Raw genomic sequence first — 18,009 nt, 5'->3', positions numbered from 1 at the left:
TATGGGAGCTTGACGGCAGCAAGCGAGGAAGGCTGTCCCTCAATGTGCGCTTCCTGGTGACGGGGTGGGGACCAGGGCTCCAGGTCGGAGGAACCCTTGAGCAGCGTTTGTCTCTCTTGCTCTGGCGCGTTGCTGGTGAGCAGCCACTGCTGTGGTTTTCACGCTAAGACGGCGGTGTGCTTGACTCTGAGAGCAGGGCCTCTCGTGCTCAATGAGCTCCAGCTCGGCGCTGCTCGCTCACACCCTGCCTAAAACGGTGCCCTCGAGGGTTTTGCCCTGGGAGGACGCCCTGCTTTTTGTTTTTTTTAAGAAAACTTGTGAGAATTTCAGGGGACACTCACGTTCCACCTAATACAGTTTGAGAGACTTGTCCTAAAATTTCAACGTTTTTATTCTTGCGTGTGCCTGCTGTTCATGCCCAGTGGTGAGGACGTTAGTGGTTTCCCACTTACGTAGCACCGGCCCAGCCGTCCCATTATTTCTGAAACGCTGTGCAACACTTTCGATTTCTTGTTTATCAGAACACGTTAAGTTTATAAACTTAAAAATGTTGATGAAAGAGCCGTATAGAGATGTGTAACTGAACACAAAGTAATGGAACAAATTGTCCTGGAAACCGACAGACTGCCTGTTGCAGATATTTCACAACTGGTCCATTTAGGGGGATAGCTTTCAATCCCAAGAAAACGGCCTACTAAGGATGCTTATGTTTTGGTAAGGTACCGTTAACTGCTCTGGGAACTAACTTTTTGAATAATTATAACATCGTAGGAGACGATGGCCCCGTGAAATGTAAATTGCCCTCTGTTGGTCTCGGTCAATTTTTAAAGTTTCTCCTCCTTTTATTTCAGATCCAGAAGAAGCCATTTACGATGATGTGCCAAGAGAAAATTCAGACTCTGAACCAGGTTTGATTTTGTCTGGAATTGAGTTTTAGGACATTCTGTTTAGCAGTCTTTCCCTCTGGATGTAAAAATGACTAGTTTGTGAAAACATACGCCTTAGATGCACAGCACGTATGTTCTTTTTTTTAATGGATAATTTTAATTTTATTCCTTTATCTATTTTCTAGCATTTCTACATTGAACAGGAATGATTATTATAATAAGAGAAAAATTATTAAAAAAGAATGAACAAAGGAAAAATAAAAATGAGCAAAAATTCATTTTGGGGTCTTACACATCCCCAGGCCTCACCCAGTTATGTTTTAAAATTCAAAACAACTTCATGTTTACAGATCACCGTGATCCATTTAAGAAATGGAATCACAGGATTATGTTTTATTTATCTATATTACAATTAAGCCCATATGTTTTTGGAAGTTTTATAATGTCTCTTTCATAGTACATGGTGGATACTGGTGTGTGCACATATGTGTGTGTGCTGCTTGTATGACAACACTTGAAATAGGGTGATTTAAAGAAGCAGAAAGACTTAAAGACATGAAAAGGTAAGAAACATGGAGGCTAGGAGTACCGGTGTATGTGTAGTAAATGATATAAATGAGAGCACAGAAGAAGGAATTACTAAGAATTTTCTAGAATTAAAGACTATGGTTCTCAGATTGTAGAAAGACAGATTCAGAGCAGAGTCGAGCATCGGTCCGTACCCAGCACGTATCGTGGAGACTGGCGAGCTCCACGTCCACAGTGAGCATCTTAAAAACAACAGGAGAGAAAGCACGATTGTCCACAAGGAAACTGTAACTGGGAAAAAACAGTGGGCTGGGAGACCCCAGGAAATATTCCCAAAGTGCTGACGGGGCATTTCGGCCTAGCTTTCCATATCCAGCGAGAGCATAATCCTTTAGAGAGACACAAAGGCAATGCCAGACGGAGACTGGGGATTTTCCACTCGGACTCATTTCATGTCGTACTTCCAGGAAAGGAGGCTGAAGCTGATGGGAAGCGGGAAAGAGCAGTGAGCACGTAGGTGATGCGTTTGTGAATGAACCTAAAGCTTGTTAGCACAGCACCAGTGGCGTGGCTTCTTCCTAGAGCGTAACTGCAGGAGGAGCCGAAGCGCGAGGCAGTGGTAGCTGTGAATCACCGTTCGGGGTGAGGGCGGCCGGCCCTGAGCCTGCTGGAGTCTGTGCCGTTTTCAGGGGGAGGGTACAGGTACGGATGTTTTTTTCTTACTGTGGTAGGTCAGGTCTGCATTTTATGGGTAACCAGTAAAAGAAACAAAATAGACTATTTAAACTTCCAAACCAGTAGAGAAAAATGCAATCTGAAAATGTGAAATAAGAAAGCATGGCAAAAAGTGTGAAAAAGATGGCAGAATTAGTTCAAATGTATTGGTACTTACGGAAGATATAAATTGGATCCAATTGCCAGGGAAAGAAATTCTCAGGTTGGATAAAATAGCAAAGCCAGCCGTGGATTCTAATGAGAGATATAGAAGGATACAGAACATTTGTAAGAAAGTGGAGGGAAAAAGATATATAAGGCCATTTCCCATCAAAATATAGCCAGAATAACCATAACAATATATTAAATTTTAGGCCCTAAAACTTGACTAGGTGTAAAGTCCCTCACGAGAGAGAGAGTGATAACAGTTCTAAACTTGCGTGGATCTAACAACGTAGCCTCAGAACACGTAAAGCAAATTATGCCTGAGATAAAATCAGGAATAGTTAAAGGTGTAATTGGAGCGGCAGATTTTAAGGAAGCTCTCTCCACTGTTAGGGATCCTGAATACAAAATTCATAGACTATAGAAGCACGTTATATGATGTCCCTAAAGGACATATATAGAACCCTGAAGCGAAGAGTTTCAGAAAGCACATGTTTTTAAAACACATGGAGTAGTATTCCTCAAAGCAAATATTAACTCACGCCAAAGAATTGGTATTTAGGCCTCATTTCTTGATTTAAAAAACCCAATAAAATCGGTAAAGAATTAACACAAACATTTGAAAATTAAAAATAGCGCTACTGCCTAATTCATGGCCAAGGATGAAAACAGAACGGAAATTAGAAAATATTCTGGCTTGAATAATAAAATATTACATAAAAACTTACAGGATAGATTTAAAATAACAAAGATTTATAGATATCATAACATATGTTAAATAAAAGATCAAAAAATAATTAGCTCAGCATCCATCTCAGTTTTACAGAAGAGCAGAATAAACGCAGAGAAAGGAGAGGAAGTAAATAATAATGATAAGAGTAAAAATGACAAGACAGAAAATAAACAAGAGAAGGAATTGGCAAAACCAAGGAGCAGTTCTCTGAAGAGAATACAGAAAGAGAAAAAAGAATGCAAAGGTTTCCTTTGGTAATACCAGGAAGAAAGATGCTGTGAGAGAGAGACGGAGGGACGGTGGATCAGGAGGGTGCACCTGCAGTAGAGGTTTACAGAAACCCTAAGAAGATTCTGTGAACAACTTTATATCAAGAGAATTAGACAAAATTTAAAATTTCCTTTACAAGTTGACTGTGTCTGGAATAGAAAGATTAATAAATCTATAATGATTCACTGTATTTAATTAGTTCCTTAACTAATCTGCCAAACAGCCCGATGGGACCCGTGTCGTCCTGTCAGAGACGGCAAACTTCCTGGGCACACGTGGTCGCTCTGTTGTACACGCTGTTCCAGTGGACAGTGGAAGAGACGGGCTGTGCAGCCCAGTTAGGAGTTAGTATAAACTTATAACCTCCTTCTCCAGAAAGGCGTGCTGTGAAGGATCCCAAATAAAATGTTAGGAGACGAAATCCTGCAGTATCCCGATGAATGAGCAAAAACCTGAGTCCTTTAGATTTATCTCAGGAGTTCACGGATCCTGCAACGTTAGGTTCTTTTAACGTCATTTCTGCGGAAACAGACCGATGGACGTAAACCGTATGCTCATCTCAATATGTGCTTAAGACGCACGTGATGAAATTCGGTGACCCATCGGTGTTGAAAACTCACAGTAGAAGGAAACTTTCTCAGCTTAATAAAGGGCTTGTTCTTCAAATCCACAGCAGACTTAAATGAATGGTGAAGAGTTAATTTATTCATTCCACAAATACCTTTGGAGGCAGTGACGTCCTGAGCCCTGTTCTGGGCCCAGCTGCCCGAGTCGTCCTGCCCTCAACGTTCCTACGTTGGGGGAGACAAGCACTTACATTTAGGCCTCTTTGTAAATAAAGCTCCCAGGTGCTTATGAATAATAGGCTCCCAGGTAGTTATTTAAATATATGCTGAAAATAAAGTGAGGACTAAAAGCTAGTTTCTGTAGAAACACATTTGAAATTCATTTTTGGGTACTTTATCCTACCAGGTAGGCCTTTCCCAACACAGGAGGGATGGTCTGGGGCCTCAGAAATGAAAACACCAACAGAAGTCTACCAGTAGCCCACCTGCCAACAGTGACAGCAGTTCTGTAAGGACTACACCTTTGGCATTGTATTTGGTGGCATAAACATGTGTTCTTCATGTGTGTGAAGCCATTTAAATAGGGTAATAGATTATTCATAAGTTTTAGCAGGCCAGTTTTAGCACAAAAGCAAAATTTATAGTTTACAGTGAGTTCCGCTTGTGTTTGTATTTGAATATCTCTATCATTTCTCTGTCTCTCCAATCTATCATCTGTCTGTCTGTCTCTCCATCATCTCTCTGTCGTCTGTCTGTCTTTCTATCTAATCTGTTTATATTGCATACGTTTATCTAAAGAGAAATTTTCCTTTGTGGAAAGGTCTCTATGTCCAAAAAGTTAGTTGGAATAATTGTGGTAGATTCTTAGGGACCAGTGGTCCTCAGGATACAGATGGGGCTGGGGATTTATCAGAGCTTTGTCAAACCCTGCACGTCCCTGCCAGCATCCTGGAGGTCTGCCTGACACCTTTCCATTGGGCACGCCTGAGGCTGGGCACTGCTTCCGCCAGTGGAACGACCAACACGCCCCAAACAATAGCTAGTAAATGCTCTGTTTTTAATTTCCTTTTGGCGTTTATGCATTCAGATGAAATGATTTATGATGATGTTGAGAATGGAGATGAAGGTGGAAACAGCTCTCTGGAATACGGCTGGAGTTCAAGTGAATTTGAAAGTTACGAAGAGCAGAGTGACTCGGAATGCAAGAACGGGGTCCCCAGGTCCTTCTTGCGCAGCAACCACAAGAAGCAAGTATGTGTCCAGTCTGTCTGTTTGAGAGACAGAATGTTCTTACACTGACGTATGAGTGGGACTGTAAAATGAAATTTTCATTCACATGATGTTCAAATAATTATTTTTTAAGATGCTGATATGTGGTTTGAGGAAAGCATAAGATACTGGCAAAAGAAAAAGCATCCCATATTTCAGATAGTAAGTAAAATCGTGGGAGGATGGGAAGTTAAATTCTTATAAACAGGATCCCTCGAAAGATCCTAAGCAAGCTTGCTATCTTGAATATTTTAAGAAAGTAAATAACTATTCTCTGAATTATTTGGTTGTGTACACACAATACCGTTTGTGCACAACAGTTCCTGCTTGCTCTGGACGCTGACTCAATGTATCGGGTCCTCCTGAGACACAGGACAACCTGCTGTCCTTTAAGGGGGGTTTGGACCGTCACCATTTTCAACACAAACAGGAAGGTATAAAAACAGAATAAGTTGTAAGATGATGGTAGAGAACAGAAGCTCCAGAGCCGCCCACGCGTATCCTTCCTGAAAGGGAATTGGTGTGTGTGTGCGCGTGAAACGCACAGATGAGGGTCCAAGGAGAAATGTCAGAGGTTGAAAGTGTGCGTTGTAGAATTGGGCGGCTGCGAGATGAGGACCTGGGAGCCCTTCGTCGGGCGAATCATCCAGGTGAGGTTCCTGGTTCTCAGGGGTGACTGGCTGTGCGTATGCTCTCGTTGTTGGCTTTTGGCTGGCTCTAAAAGGTCGATGTGTAGTAACGTCTGCGGCACGTCAGCGTACTTGTGCACTTTCTCTGTGAGGTTGAGCTGGAGGCCACACGCAGATGGAGGCTGCCGCTCTGACTTTGTTATCAGTGCAGCCTGTGACCTGATGCCTCACCATCACGACAGAATTGGTAAATAACCAACTCTGCCCTGCCTGCACCGAATAACCAGCCCAGTACATCTTGGATGTGGCCCCCATGTACGTACGGCTGACAGGTTATGACGGGTTGTTTAGGTTTCTCATATTCTGTAAACTTGTTTCATGAAACTCAAGCAGAATCTACCAATTTGTGGTGGTCAGCTCAGTTACTCCATATTATGACACGCTTTTCCCAGAATTTCCAGAATATTCGTCAGAATTGTTACAACTGAATCTTAGCCAATAAAAGAAGCTTCAGTTGTACTTGACCTGATACAGCCGAGCCTGACCCTCTGGGTTTAAATTGAGATTTAAAGGGAATGCCTTGGGGTCTGATTTCGGTAGCTGGAGTGTCCACTGGGTGTCTTGGAAGAGTGGTTAAAACACCCTTAAATTTCATGTCAGTCCGCCTGGTTGATTATGGTACAAACTGGGCTGGGCCAAGGTTGGACCCCTGATAAGTCCTTAGCATGATTATTGAACAAAGGCTCTGCCTCCCTGCCCTCCGAATGGACCTGAGTTCCCAGCCAGGCCACCTGGAGTTCCAGTGAGGATGGCTGACGTTAAGCAGCCTTTCGCTGCCAGGAGAAGGGACAAGTGACAGGCCAGCGCACCCAGGCCCGTGAGTGCAGAATGATTAATGAGGGCCAGGAGCGTGCATTTCCGTCTTCCTCCCACACTTGCACGTTGCTAGGGCAACACCCTGGGACCGGGATGGGAATACCAGGTGGCCAGGATAGAAGCACCAAGAAGTACCAAATTTTCTACTTTAAGAAGCCATTTTTTTAAAAAACTATCAAAATAGCACTAAGTTGTTGAAGGGTTGTCTCAAATTTTTATCAAAAATTGTTTAAAGTGTCCTTGTCTCCGTCGACATAGGAAACATGCACTAGAGGAGCAGTGGGCTCAGTCTGCATATCTGAGATGTTTGTGATTGTGTGACGAAGGATGTACGAGATTTCACCCCATCTCCACCAGTTGGAGAGAAGGTTACGTCAGTTTGGAGATGATTAAAAATCTCTGCTGGGCATCCCCAAATTATGCCACCCTTCAAGACAATCTTGAACTCAAGTATATTTAGCTTTGGTGACATAAAAGAATAATTATATACTTATTGTGCATATTGATCATTTTAATCTCATCAAAATGCAAATGAATGATCTTATGCAGATTTTTTGTGCATTCACTTGCTCTTGGTTGGCACAGAAAAGTCTACAGTCTGACTCATCTGCAATCGCGTCTCTCTTTGATGATATGTTTTACTCTGTATTTGTTTCCCGAGGGTTGGTGGGCTAGGGCGCCCCGGGTGTGTGGTTCCCGGGAGCCGCTTGCAGGAGGAGCTTGGTGTGCGATCGCCAGTCACCAGACGCTGCCCAAGTCCTTTCAGTGTAAGATTGTCTCCAGGTACCAAAAAGAGCGCTTTTGTGAAAGACTGTATCTCTTTATGCTGTAGCTTTCCCATGACCTAGGCCGTTTAAAGGAGCACTATGAGAAAAAGATGAGAGACTTGATGGCAAACACGGTGGGCGCAGTAGAGATCCAGCAGCTAAAGCAAAAACATGAACTGAAGGTAGTGTGGTTCACTTCTCCACCAGCTACGCCGATCGCGCTTATTCAAAAACAGACCGTTCTTGCCAAAGAAACACGACGGCAACTACGTCGGCCGTTTTTATTGGAACAGTGGTTCTCAAAGTGTGGTCTGGGGGTTCCAGGTGCTCTCAGTGGGTTCGTGTTAATTCTGGGACATTATTTACCATCTCCTCTCTCTCCTGCTCTCACACGTGGACGGAGGAATTGTCCAGAGGCTCCGCCACGTGTGTGGTGTCACGCCCGACGGAGGGCAGCCTCCAGCTGTCTCTGAGCCAGACGCAAGAGACATGGGGAAATGCAAAACAATGCGACCGTTTTTTCGTTTGTTTTGAAAAATTATTAGTTTTTCATAAATGTGTTATCTACGATAACATGTAAGAAGTTTGTTATTCTTAAATGAATATTGATAAAATAGGGTCAAAATTTTTCTCAGCTTTAACTCCTCATCCAGTAAATACAGATAAATAAAACCCAGACAAACCAGAACTCGTTGGGGTACCTGATGATTTTTACATGTGGGAAGGGCTCCTGAGACCAACAGGTTTGAGAACTGCTGGATTTGAACGCAGTGGTGGTCGGTTCTTGGAGTGGTGTTTTAAAAGGGCACTGTCAAGTAATTTTCACTTCAATTTGATCTTTTGTCCTTGCTATGTTCTGTGATTTGTTCATGTGTGTCGAATGGTGCTTAACTGAAAATAGATGTTTGCCTGGAAATGTCTTCTCTGAGAGTCAGCTGCTTTATCCCAGAGCATTTTTGTGCTGCAGGCTTTTCAAAGCAGGAGCAAGACCCTGGGAACCCCGTCGTTTTGTCCACTTCTGCGTCTGGCTGGCTCCTGTGCAGGCAGCGGGCCAGCCACATGGATGATGTAGGGCCTAATGGGATTTTCGATGGACGCAGAGCTCGGTGACCCGGGGGAGATGTGTGAAGGAGGCCAGACGAAACCTGCGCAGACGCTGGGAGTGGCAGGGGCGAGAGCCCCGTGTTGTAAGCAGTGAGAAATGCGATGGGAAAATAACTCAGGGCTGGCCCAAGCAGCCTCCCTTCCTCTAGTAAGAAAGAGAACTGTTGGAGGAGTCAGGAGCCCTGGCTTCTGTGTCCTGGGCAGCACTGTGAGCTCGGGCAGCCCTCCACCTCCCTGGAACCCAATGTCTTCACGGCCTCGTGTGGAGATGGGGCTTTGCGATCACACAAGCTCTCTTCCATCCGTCTGTTCTCAGTTCTCTGATTCTCGTTGGAGGGAAGGTGACGGGGGCCAGGCTGAAGACCGAGGCTGAGGTCCAGGCCTGGGATAAGGAAGTGGGATCTGGAAGGACAGTGTCAGGAAGGAAACCAGCTAGAGGCGCCTTGTAGCCATCCAAGCACAGGGCCAACGAGGCGGCGTGAAGGCGCAGCCGTGGTGGGGAACGGGAGGCGGCCGGTGTTGGCAGGTGCGTCCACAGGATGCGGTCGGTTTAGGTTGAAGGGAGACAGGAGTCCGAGGAGCCAAGAGTGGCTTTGACGTGTCCGACGTGATAGAATAGACCAGTGGTGTGGCTGAGGGAACCGGAGTTGGGGTCCTGGCCGGGGAGAAGGACGTGGTGTGGTTTCGGTGATGTGCCATAAGGCACTTGGAAATGAAGGACTTGCAGAAACGGTCAGGGCTGGATTCTAAGTGTCTGATGTCGGCCTGGAAGCTTCTCGAGTGTGGATGCTCCCCAGGGGAGTGATGGAGAGCGAACAGTGGACCGCCCGAACCTGCAGGGCACAGCGACAGCATCCAGGGCGGAGTGCGAATTTCGAGCCGGTTGCATGTCAGGCTGGACTGCTTGGCCAGCAGAGCACGGGCCCGGCTTCGGCCCCTGCTGCCCCTCAGCCGGGCGATGCCTTGTCCAAATGTACAGCCAGGCGCGTCCCTGCAGGTCTGGTCCCGCCTGAGGTGCCCCAGCAGGAGAAAGCAGGCCCGCGGAGGGAGGTGGAGGCAGAGGGGTGTGCACAGCGGTGCCGAAACCTCTCCTCTGTCAGGAGGATTTCCAGGAGGACGAGGGCAGCAAGCAGTGTAGACAGGTCACTTTGGAAGGCTCATGGCTTCTCTGTAGAGACCCTCTGGGTTTTCTCTAAAGAAGACTCCCTTGGTGTCCAATGGCCAGTACTCAGGTGTTAGATTTTTAAAGAATTAGAAATGTGAATGAAGTGCGAGAGTGTTCCTGGAAGCTCGTGAGCGCTCACGGCCGGCGTACGTGTTACATCAGGACTCTGGCATGAGGGAACCAGTCACTAAACTCCTCTCCATGGGGAAGTGGTGTTTCTGACTCTCCATCTCTGTGGAGGAGTGGAGGCTGGCTGATTGCTCATACTGGCCATCGGTCTGTCCACTCACCTAACTCCGTCTTGCCATTCGAGTGGGCACGAGCGGCCCGCGTTGTGGGCAGGGTCCGTGTGACGCTGGATTGCACCCGGGCGCTGAGGACGGCCCGTGGGGAGTGCCTGGTGTCTCCGGTGAGTGGCTCTGCTGTGTCTCGTGATGTCTGGGAACCGGGGCGGTTGTCGAACGTCTGTGGGCCTCGTTTCTGCACCTACGACTCTACAGAGCTCTTCGTGTCTGTCAGTGGCTAGAATAAAAGTAAGGGCTGGCTTTTGAACGTAGCAGGAAACTTTTTACCTGCGTCAGGGAAGGGCTCTGCTTTTAAAGTTTGTTCTTGCTTTTTGTTTTAACCACCAAAACCAAAACCAAACAGCTCCAAACCGCAGACAAGCTCACAGCAACCACGAGAGCTCTCCCAGGTCAAAAAGCCAATTTCAGACCATGTTTCGAGGCCAAACTACTTGACAGTATTCTTTTAAAATAAATTAAAAGCAAAAAGTAGATTTTTATCCACCTGCTCCACTTCTCGCATTCTCCTTGTTTTTTTTACAGATGCAAAAGCTCGTGAAGGCTGCAAAGGAGGGCACGAAAGACGGGCTTGAGAAGACGAAAGCCGCCGTGAAGAGAGGCCGCTCCTTCATCAGGACCAAGTCTTTCATTTCTCAAGGTCCGTGGCCCCGAGTGGCATGTGGGTGACCCAGCTTTGTGGGTCCTCCTGTCACGGAGCACATTGTGGCGCACGGAGCAGCTCTCACACACCCTCCACAGAGCGTCCTCGGCTCCATCGCTGGGGTTGGACCTTGCCCTCCGGCTCGGTCCCCCCGCCCACACGGGGAGGGTTGGCTGCCTGAGGCTGAGGGCGCACACGACTGTGGGCTGGTTGGCAGCCTGTCGAGGGGCGTGTGCAACAAGCAGCAGAAAACTAGGTGCATTCTCATAGGGGCTGGACTTCCCTTCTCTTGTCTCCTCTCTGCGGGTGCCCCTCCCGCCGTCCCAAGGTGGGCTTCATCCTCTGTGCTCCCTTCTGAAATGCCCTCAGGAATCCCGGGACCTCAGTCAGTCTGGGTTCTCAGCAAGTTTGTTCATAATAAAACATGACAGGGGACGACATGGATGACGTGTTGACAGTGCCCTAGCTCTCATAGGTCTGTTTGCTGTCCTGTGAGAACTGAAGTCTTAGGCTAAGAAGGTGATGTTCTGAGCAGGAACCTTTTTGCTGGAGCGGGAAGATTTGGGGTGATTCCAGAATTTTCAAGGTTTCTGAAAAATCTAAGAGGGCAGTAGCCTGTGCGGTCTGTATGTCAAAAAGACAGATGGTGTCTGGGCGTGTTCCAAGTTGGCAACAAGGTATAAACCAAGGATGGTTTGACCTCTGAGAACGTCTCTGTGCACTGATTTGTTACAGAGTAGCTAGTTGTAGAGGGTGCTGGAAAGTGTGGGGACCGTGACTCTGACTTGGTTCTTTTAAGAACCCGTTTCTTTGCTGTCTGTCTAATGTGCAAACCCAGTGCTCGGTGGAGTGGAGCATTTGCTAATCACTGTACTGGTAAATGGCTTTAAAATCATGTGTTTCCTCAAGGAATGGCCTAGGAAGACTATATGTAAAGGGAGTTAAAACTAGCTAGACCATTTTAAGAAATTTTAGTCCTAGTGAAGTCTTCAACCTCTCAAAACAAGACAGAGGAAAGCTTGTCAGGATCCCCAAGCGGCTAACTTGGTGAAGGAGGTGGATATGTGAGTTCTAAAAAAACGCGTGCTGTGATGAGGTGCTGGCGGCATGCCGGGGCCCCCAGAGCAGGAACGCATGCATGGGGAGGCCATGCATCCTGTCCCCTAAAGCTCGGGCAGATTCTGAGAGGGGCAGAGGCTGGGGTTGGGGCCCTAGGAGCTGGTCGGAAATGCTGACTTGGGCCCCATTGCAGACCCGTGACCCGGATCTGCAGGCTGATGAGGCCCCCAGGACCCGGCCCATGGGGCAGGTTGGAAGCCCCAACGGAGGCCAGAGCGAGAGGAGGATCTAAGATGATTTGTCTCTGGGTTAGAGGAGGAGGCCTCTGGGGGATCAGTTGGGGGCTGCAGCAGTTTCTTGGGTGTGTCCCCAAGCCCTCTGACCTTAGTTTCCTAAGCAGTAAGACCGGACTAAATTAGTGTTTCGTGGCCTTGGAGGTATCAAAGAATGAACTGGGAGCTTTTAAAAAGCACCGTGAGCCCAGGCTCCCCACCCCTCGGACCAAGCAGTGAGTCTCCCAGGGAGGGGTGTGGATGGTTCCGTTTTGGTTTTTTTTAGAAAGCTTTATTTTTAAGAGAAGTTTTAGTTCATGACAAAATTGAGGAGGAGCTACAGAGTTTTCCCGTATACTCACTGCCCCACACACGCACACGTTGTAGCAACATCCCCACCAGATGGTGCATCTGTCACAACTGATGAACCTGCACTGACACGTCCTCACCCGGAGGTTTACGCTAGGTTCACTCTCCGTGTTGTACGTTCTGCGGGTTTGGACAAATAGATGATGACATTCAGTATCACATACTTTCACTGCCCTAAAAATCCTCTGTGTTCCACCTGTTCATCCCTTTTTATCCTCAACCCCTGGCAACACTGATCTTTTTACCATCTCCATAGTTTTGCCTTTTCCAGAATGTCACATAGTTGGAATCATGCAGTGTGTGGCCTCATCAGACTGGCTTCCTACACTTAGTCGTATGCATTTAAGTTTCCTCCATGTCTTTTCATGGCTTGGTAGCTCATTTCTTTTTAGCACTGAATAACATTCCACTGTCTGGGATGGACCACAGTTTATTTATCCATCCACCTACTGAAGGACGTCTGGGTTGCTAAAACTGCTGTGAACATCTGTGTGCAGGTTTTTGTGTGGATGTGAGTTTTCAGCTCCTTTGAAATAAACACCAAGTAAATACCGAGGGGTGCGATTGGTGGATTGGATGGTAAGAGGACGTTTAGTTTTATAAGAAACTGCCAAACTGTCTCCAAAGTGACTGCACCCTTCTGCATCCCCACCAGCCATGAGTGAGAGTTGCTGTTGCCCCCCCGTGCCCGCCAGCATCTGCTGTTGTCAGTGTTGCGGATTTTGGCCGCTCTGATAGGCGTGTAGACACCGGTCAGTTTTTAAAGCCCCTCAGATGCCTTTTCGGTGCAGCCAGGGCTTTGGGTCCTGGCTTAGATCATCTCCAGGCTCCCGTTTCCTAAAACTTCCTGTGCTTTTCTGGTTTCCAGATGTTTTGTGGATTTTTAAATTTATTTAGCTGCATCTAAATTTTTAAACCTGAATTTAGTTTTGCTCTAAACTTTCTGACTTGGGGAAGCTGTGCTTGTTCAGATTTCCAGTGAGAGAGGCGGACAGAGAGACGAGAAGTACGTGGTCCCCTTAATGTTCGTCGATTTACTGTGTTGCTTTTCAGCCGCCTTGTCTGTTTCTGATTGTGAGATTTTGTAGGTTAAGAAATTGGAGTAGTTATTTCTGCTTTACCATCTAGGTATTCAAATGACACCTCTGCCTTTTGAAGTTAAACTTCAAGTATTGAAAATTTCAAGTATCGACAGATACTCCTCTCACGGGAAGGATATTTTCTTGGGTTTGTTAAAATTTCAATTGAATCGTCGCTGGGTGGAAAGTAAACATGGAAAATTGAAATGTCTCCCCAAATGTGGATTTGAGAGCTTGTTTCATTGTGCTGTAATGTTTTGAATATATCATTTCGATGTCAAACTGTTGCCTTCTGACTTTCTTTAAGATCACAGATCTGGCCTGGAAGAAGAGCAGAACGTGTTCATTGATGTGGACTGCAGGCACCCGGAAGCCGTCTTGACCCCCATGCCTGAAGGTTTATCTCAGCAGCAGGTAGGCCGTCAGGGCTGGCGGGCACTGTTTCCCGGTGCAGCCGTGCTGGCTGTTAAAACGTTTGGATGTTTACATGGCGGTGAACACCTGCTGTCCCACACTCCCAGCCCCTCCATCCACGCAGGCCCCTCCCCTGGCCTCTCCTGGTCCAGCGATGAGAGGTCAGCATCGGGCACAGCAGGGGCCTTGGGGGCCTGGTCAGCAGCTGTGGCCGGGGCTTGGGCAGTCCGGTCCTTAAATAGTTTGAGTGTCACCCCCAGAGTAAGGGTGAGAAATGTGTGGAACTTACATTCTCTGTGAGAGTTACTTATACTGATTCCTATTGACAGGTGTCTTTACAAAGAGGCAGTGAGTGGGGGGTGTATGAAAAATGCGTGACTCGGATTAAATAGAGATTTCCAACAACTAAGGAAATTATCTGAATATGAATGAATTTCTTAATCTCTGAAAATAGGTAGCAGAGGGAAGAAAATTCAGTAGTTTCCATTAGGTTATCTTTGGGTAAAAGGAAAAGAAAATTCAGGAAGAAGAGCACACTACAGAGTTTGGGCCTTCAGGGGAGGGGTAAGCTCGTTGGGTGGGGTCTGAGTTCTTTCCCACATGGGCAGCAGGATGCAAATCGTGGAGACTGAGATAGATAGGTAGGTAGATAGGTAGATGGATGAAAGACAGATAGATGATAGACATATGAATAGATAGAGATAGATGTAGATGGACGGTGTAGATGGATGGTGGATGGATGATAGATGATGTAGGTAGATGATCGATGTAGATAGGTGCACGCACACATGCATACAACACGCATACATACATATGGAATAGATCAGTAAAGGAAAATCAACGTAAAAACACTTATTGGTAAGCTCAGAGTTTTAAAAAGATGAAGAGCTAAGTTGAAAAGATGCTGTTGATAATCAGTCAGGCTGGACTAGGAAGCTTACCCTTCATTTGAGTTGAAGAGGGAACCCAGAGGGCAGGGTTGAAATTAGTGAGAGAAAAGCAGAGAAGAAGGGAGGGGTTGGGTTTGCTAGCGTGTCGGGGAGGGAGAGGGAGAGTCTGCACGTGAGACGTGGTGGCAGACAGGTATAATAACCACCTGTCGGTCTACGCCCTGTGCCGGCCCCGGGCTGAGTGCTCGGCACGCTTCCTCTCATTGAACCCTCGTGAATCCCCTCCATGTCCGCATACGTGTCACAGAGGAGGACACGGAGGCACTGAGGAGGTTAACATCAGGATGGCATCATGCAGGTGGGCGGGTAGGGCCCAATTTCTGATCTAAATCTCTGGTCCAGAGCTCGAGTTCTCAGCCCTCGCTGTGCTCCCTGGGGTAATGTGGGCTGCGATGCTGGGCAGAAGGGCTAGTGACAGTTTTCTCAGAGACGAAGAAGCTGGCGCTGTCTGCCTGCTCCCCCCCTGCTTGCCGCCTGAGTTTATGGCTCACCCACCTCACTTTAGCCTCAGGAGTTTGAAAAGGGGTATAGATGGCTTGAAAACACTCTTGACGTTACTAGGGTAGCTCCATGGCCCGTTCTTTTGCTGTTTGGGGCTCTGACTTCTTACAGGGTCTCTGTGCTTGTGCTTGGGATGTGGATCCTCTTCTCTGATGACCTGGGGTCGTGGTAGGGGTGTGAAACAGAGCACTTCCGGGCCACGTGGCAAGTGCAGATGAGATGCGGTGGGCGTAGCAGGAGGGCAGCGCGCCGAGGACCGGGGGCTTGTGTGGGCAGCAGGCAGGCTGGCCGCGCAGGGCGGTGAGTGGGGGCTTCAAGGGTCTGTTAGGGACAAGAGTGGACAGGTGTCTGGAGCCTGGAAGGTCTTAACAGATGCACACACCTGCCAGTCTGTTCTGGCCACTCAGAGCTGGGGTGGTGACAGTGAGGGGTCGTGGTGTGGAAAGAGCTCTTCAGAAAGGCGGGGGGCGGGCCCAGTGGTGCAGCGATTAAGTTCGCATGTTCCACTTTGGGGGCCCAGGGTTCGCCGGTTCAGATCCCGGGTGTGGACATCGCACCTCTTGGCAAGCCATGCTGTGGTAGGCGTCCCACATATAAAGTAGAGGAAGATGGGCCTGGATGTGAGCTCAGGGCCAGTCTTCCTCAGCAAAAAGAGGAGACTTGGCGGCAGATTTTAGCTCAGGGCTAATCTTCCTCAAAAAAAAAAAACAAAGAAAAGAAAGGTAGCCGGCAGGTCCCAGGAGCCCCAGGTCCTCCCTTTGCTAGGGGCCTTGGGTTCAGTTAGTTATTATTTCTTTTAGCCCCACTTTCCTTCTCTGAATGGATTATTCCTCCCTGCCTCTGTCCTGCTTATGTCGTGACAGTGAAGATCCAGTGAGCGATGCAGTGGAGGGCCCTGTGGCGTCCCACATGGCACAGTCAGCACTGAGTGCACCATAGCTGGGTCGTGTGTTTCCACCCGGCTTGCTTTCTTACGGTCTTGATTCACATAGATTAGTTTTCCACCTGGCAGCTGTGTGTGTTCTCCATGGGAGTTCTCTCTTGAAAGGTCAAACCAGGGGTGTTAATGCTCTTTAATTTTTTCTCTTCCAAAATTGACATAAGGTAACACAACTGTAACAACAAATGCAGCACGTCAGGCATTCTTTCCATGCTCTGTTTGGGAGAAAAATAATAGAAAGCCCTCTTTGATTTCATGGGTTGTTGTTGACTAGAAATGTACCATTGATGCTAAAGGACAGAGCACCCTGGCCCTCACTCTACTGAGGCCATGCCAGGGTCGGCCTGCTGATGCCCTTCAGCCTCCCTGTCCAGGCACAGGGAACGTGGCCGCCCTCCAGCCTCCCTGGTCCAGGTGCAGGGAAAGCCTCCGCCCTCCAGCCTCCCTGGTCCAGGTGCAGGGAACGTGGCCGCCCTCCAGCCTCCCTGGTCCAGGTGCAGGGAAAGCCGCCGCCCTCTCGCCTGACTTCCTGCAGCAGTCTTAACCTTTGCGCTGATCACTGCCTCCTGGGGCTCCCCTCCTGGCCGGTTCACATGGCTTTGCAGACAAGCTCATTTCAGGACTGACTTCTCCTCGCAGCCTTGGCGCTGGGGTTCCCAGGAAGAGAGGACTGGGAACCTCGCCCCTCCCATTCCCGCTGCGTGTGCCAGTCCCGTACGTTGAATTTGACTCCTTGAGGGTCTGACCTGATCTGCAGGAGCTGGGAAACCTGGGATACTTTTTGGTTTTATTTTCGTACTGTATTTTTAAACTGTCTTATACCAATTCCAGCTCCTTTGCCCTGATACAATAGTACCATCTCCAGACTTTGAAAAATATAGATAATTCCTAGATTTGACCCAAATATTCTGACTCAGGAGATGTGAGGAAGTGTCTGGGAATCTCAGCTCTGGAAAAAGGACGGCCTGGATTTGACCCTCTGCAGTTCCGGTCTCCCCCTCGTTCTAGAGTGGAGGGCCTGTGCTCAGCTGTGCCCGTCAATCACCAGGGGACGCAGGGCCCCCGCTCACGGTGAGGTGCCCCAGAGGGGCATGCAGAGTCCTGGGGAGGGGCCCTGGGTTCAAGCTTCTGTGCTTGTCTTTTAATCCCAGACACATCTGTGCTTTTTTAAAATATATCACTTCGACAAGTGTTCTAGAAGGGTTGATTGATTTTGTCTTAATTTTGTAAATTGAATAGTCCTTCTTGGAAAGAAAAGAGTCACTCCTTTGTCAATAGTGTTTTGTAAATTTTAGTTGCTCTGGAATGTTCTTAACTGGAGGAATTTCCTTTGTGGAAAACACTGTGTTTACCGCTAGGTGGCACTGCCGCTTCTGTAACAACGGTTCCCTCAGCGCGGGGGGCGGGGGGGTGGGGGGGGTGCCCGGACCTGTTCCGTGTGTGTGTGTGTGTGTGTGTGTGTGTGGTTTAGAAGCAACTCTACTGTAAGTTTGTGCTCTATTTTCCATTTTTTTGGCAAAAATAACTTGCAAATGTGGTTGGGTTCCTTGATGAAAGTGCCAAGTGTGGTCATTGGCCTTTAACAGGCGTCTTACGACCAGAAACTCGTCCCTGCGTGTGCTTCTGTAATGAGAAACAAAACAAAAAATGAGGTCAGTGTTGAAATACGAATAACTCAGATGGTTGAGGGGTTTGCACTCCAAATGCCGACCGTGGTTTACTCCCTGTGTTCTTAGCCTCATAGGTGTATCTTTGAATCGTGAAGAAAATTCTCTTCTTCCACCTTCGGAAGGCCTTTTCCTCTTCC

General features: G+C 47.7%; 1 protein-coding gene across 44 annotated transcripts in view; it reads left to right on the top strand.

Moving 5' to 3' along the window:
* Positions 1–18,009, top strand: part of ARHGEF10 (Rho guanine nucleotide exchange factor 10) — a 169,990-nt gene that overhangs the window by 81,866 nt on the left and 70,115 nt on the right. For 26 of the 44 annotated variants that reach the window (XR_011433143.1, XR_011433144.1, XR_011433142.1 and 23 more), the window contains 5 exons: positions 852–908; positions 4,951–5,114; positions 7,470–7,586; positions 10,501–10,615; positions 13,705–13,811. Coding sequence is in view for 41 of the 44 variants with exons in the window: in XM_070252797.1 (XP_070108898.1) it covers positions 852–908; positions 4,951–5,114; positions 7,470–7,586; positions 10,501–10,615; positions 13,705–13,811 (560 nt within the window). In the remaining 3 variants the exon portion in view is untranslated. The remainder of the gene's footprint in view (positions 1–851; positions 909–4,950; positions 5,115–7,469; positions 7,587–10,500; positions 10,616–13,704; positions 13,812–18,009) is intronic. The other 18 variants (XM_070252811.1, XM_070252827.1, XM_070252825.1 and 15 more) reach the window with 1 other exon arrangement.

Source organism: Equus caballus, chromosome 27, assembly GCF_041296265.1.
Source record: "Equus caballus isolate H_3958 breed thoroughbred chromosome 27, TB-T2T, whole genome shotgun sequence".
Taxonomy (NCBI): domain Eukaryota; kingdom Metazoa; phylum Chordata; class Mammalia; order Perissodactyla; family Equidae; genus Equus; species Equus caballus.
Note: the sequence above shows the minus strand (reverse complement) of the source record. Positions and strands in the feature narration are given on the sequence as shown.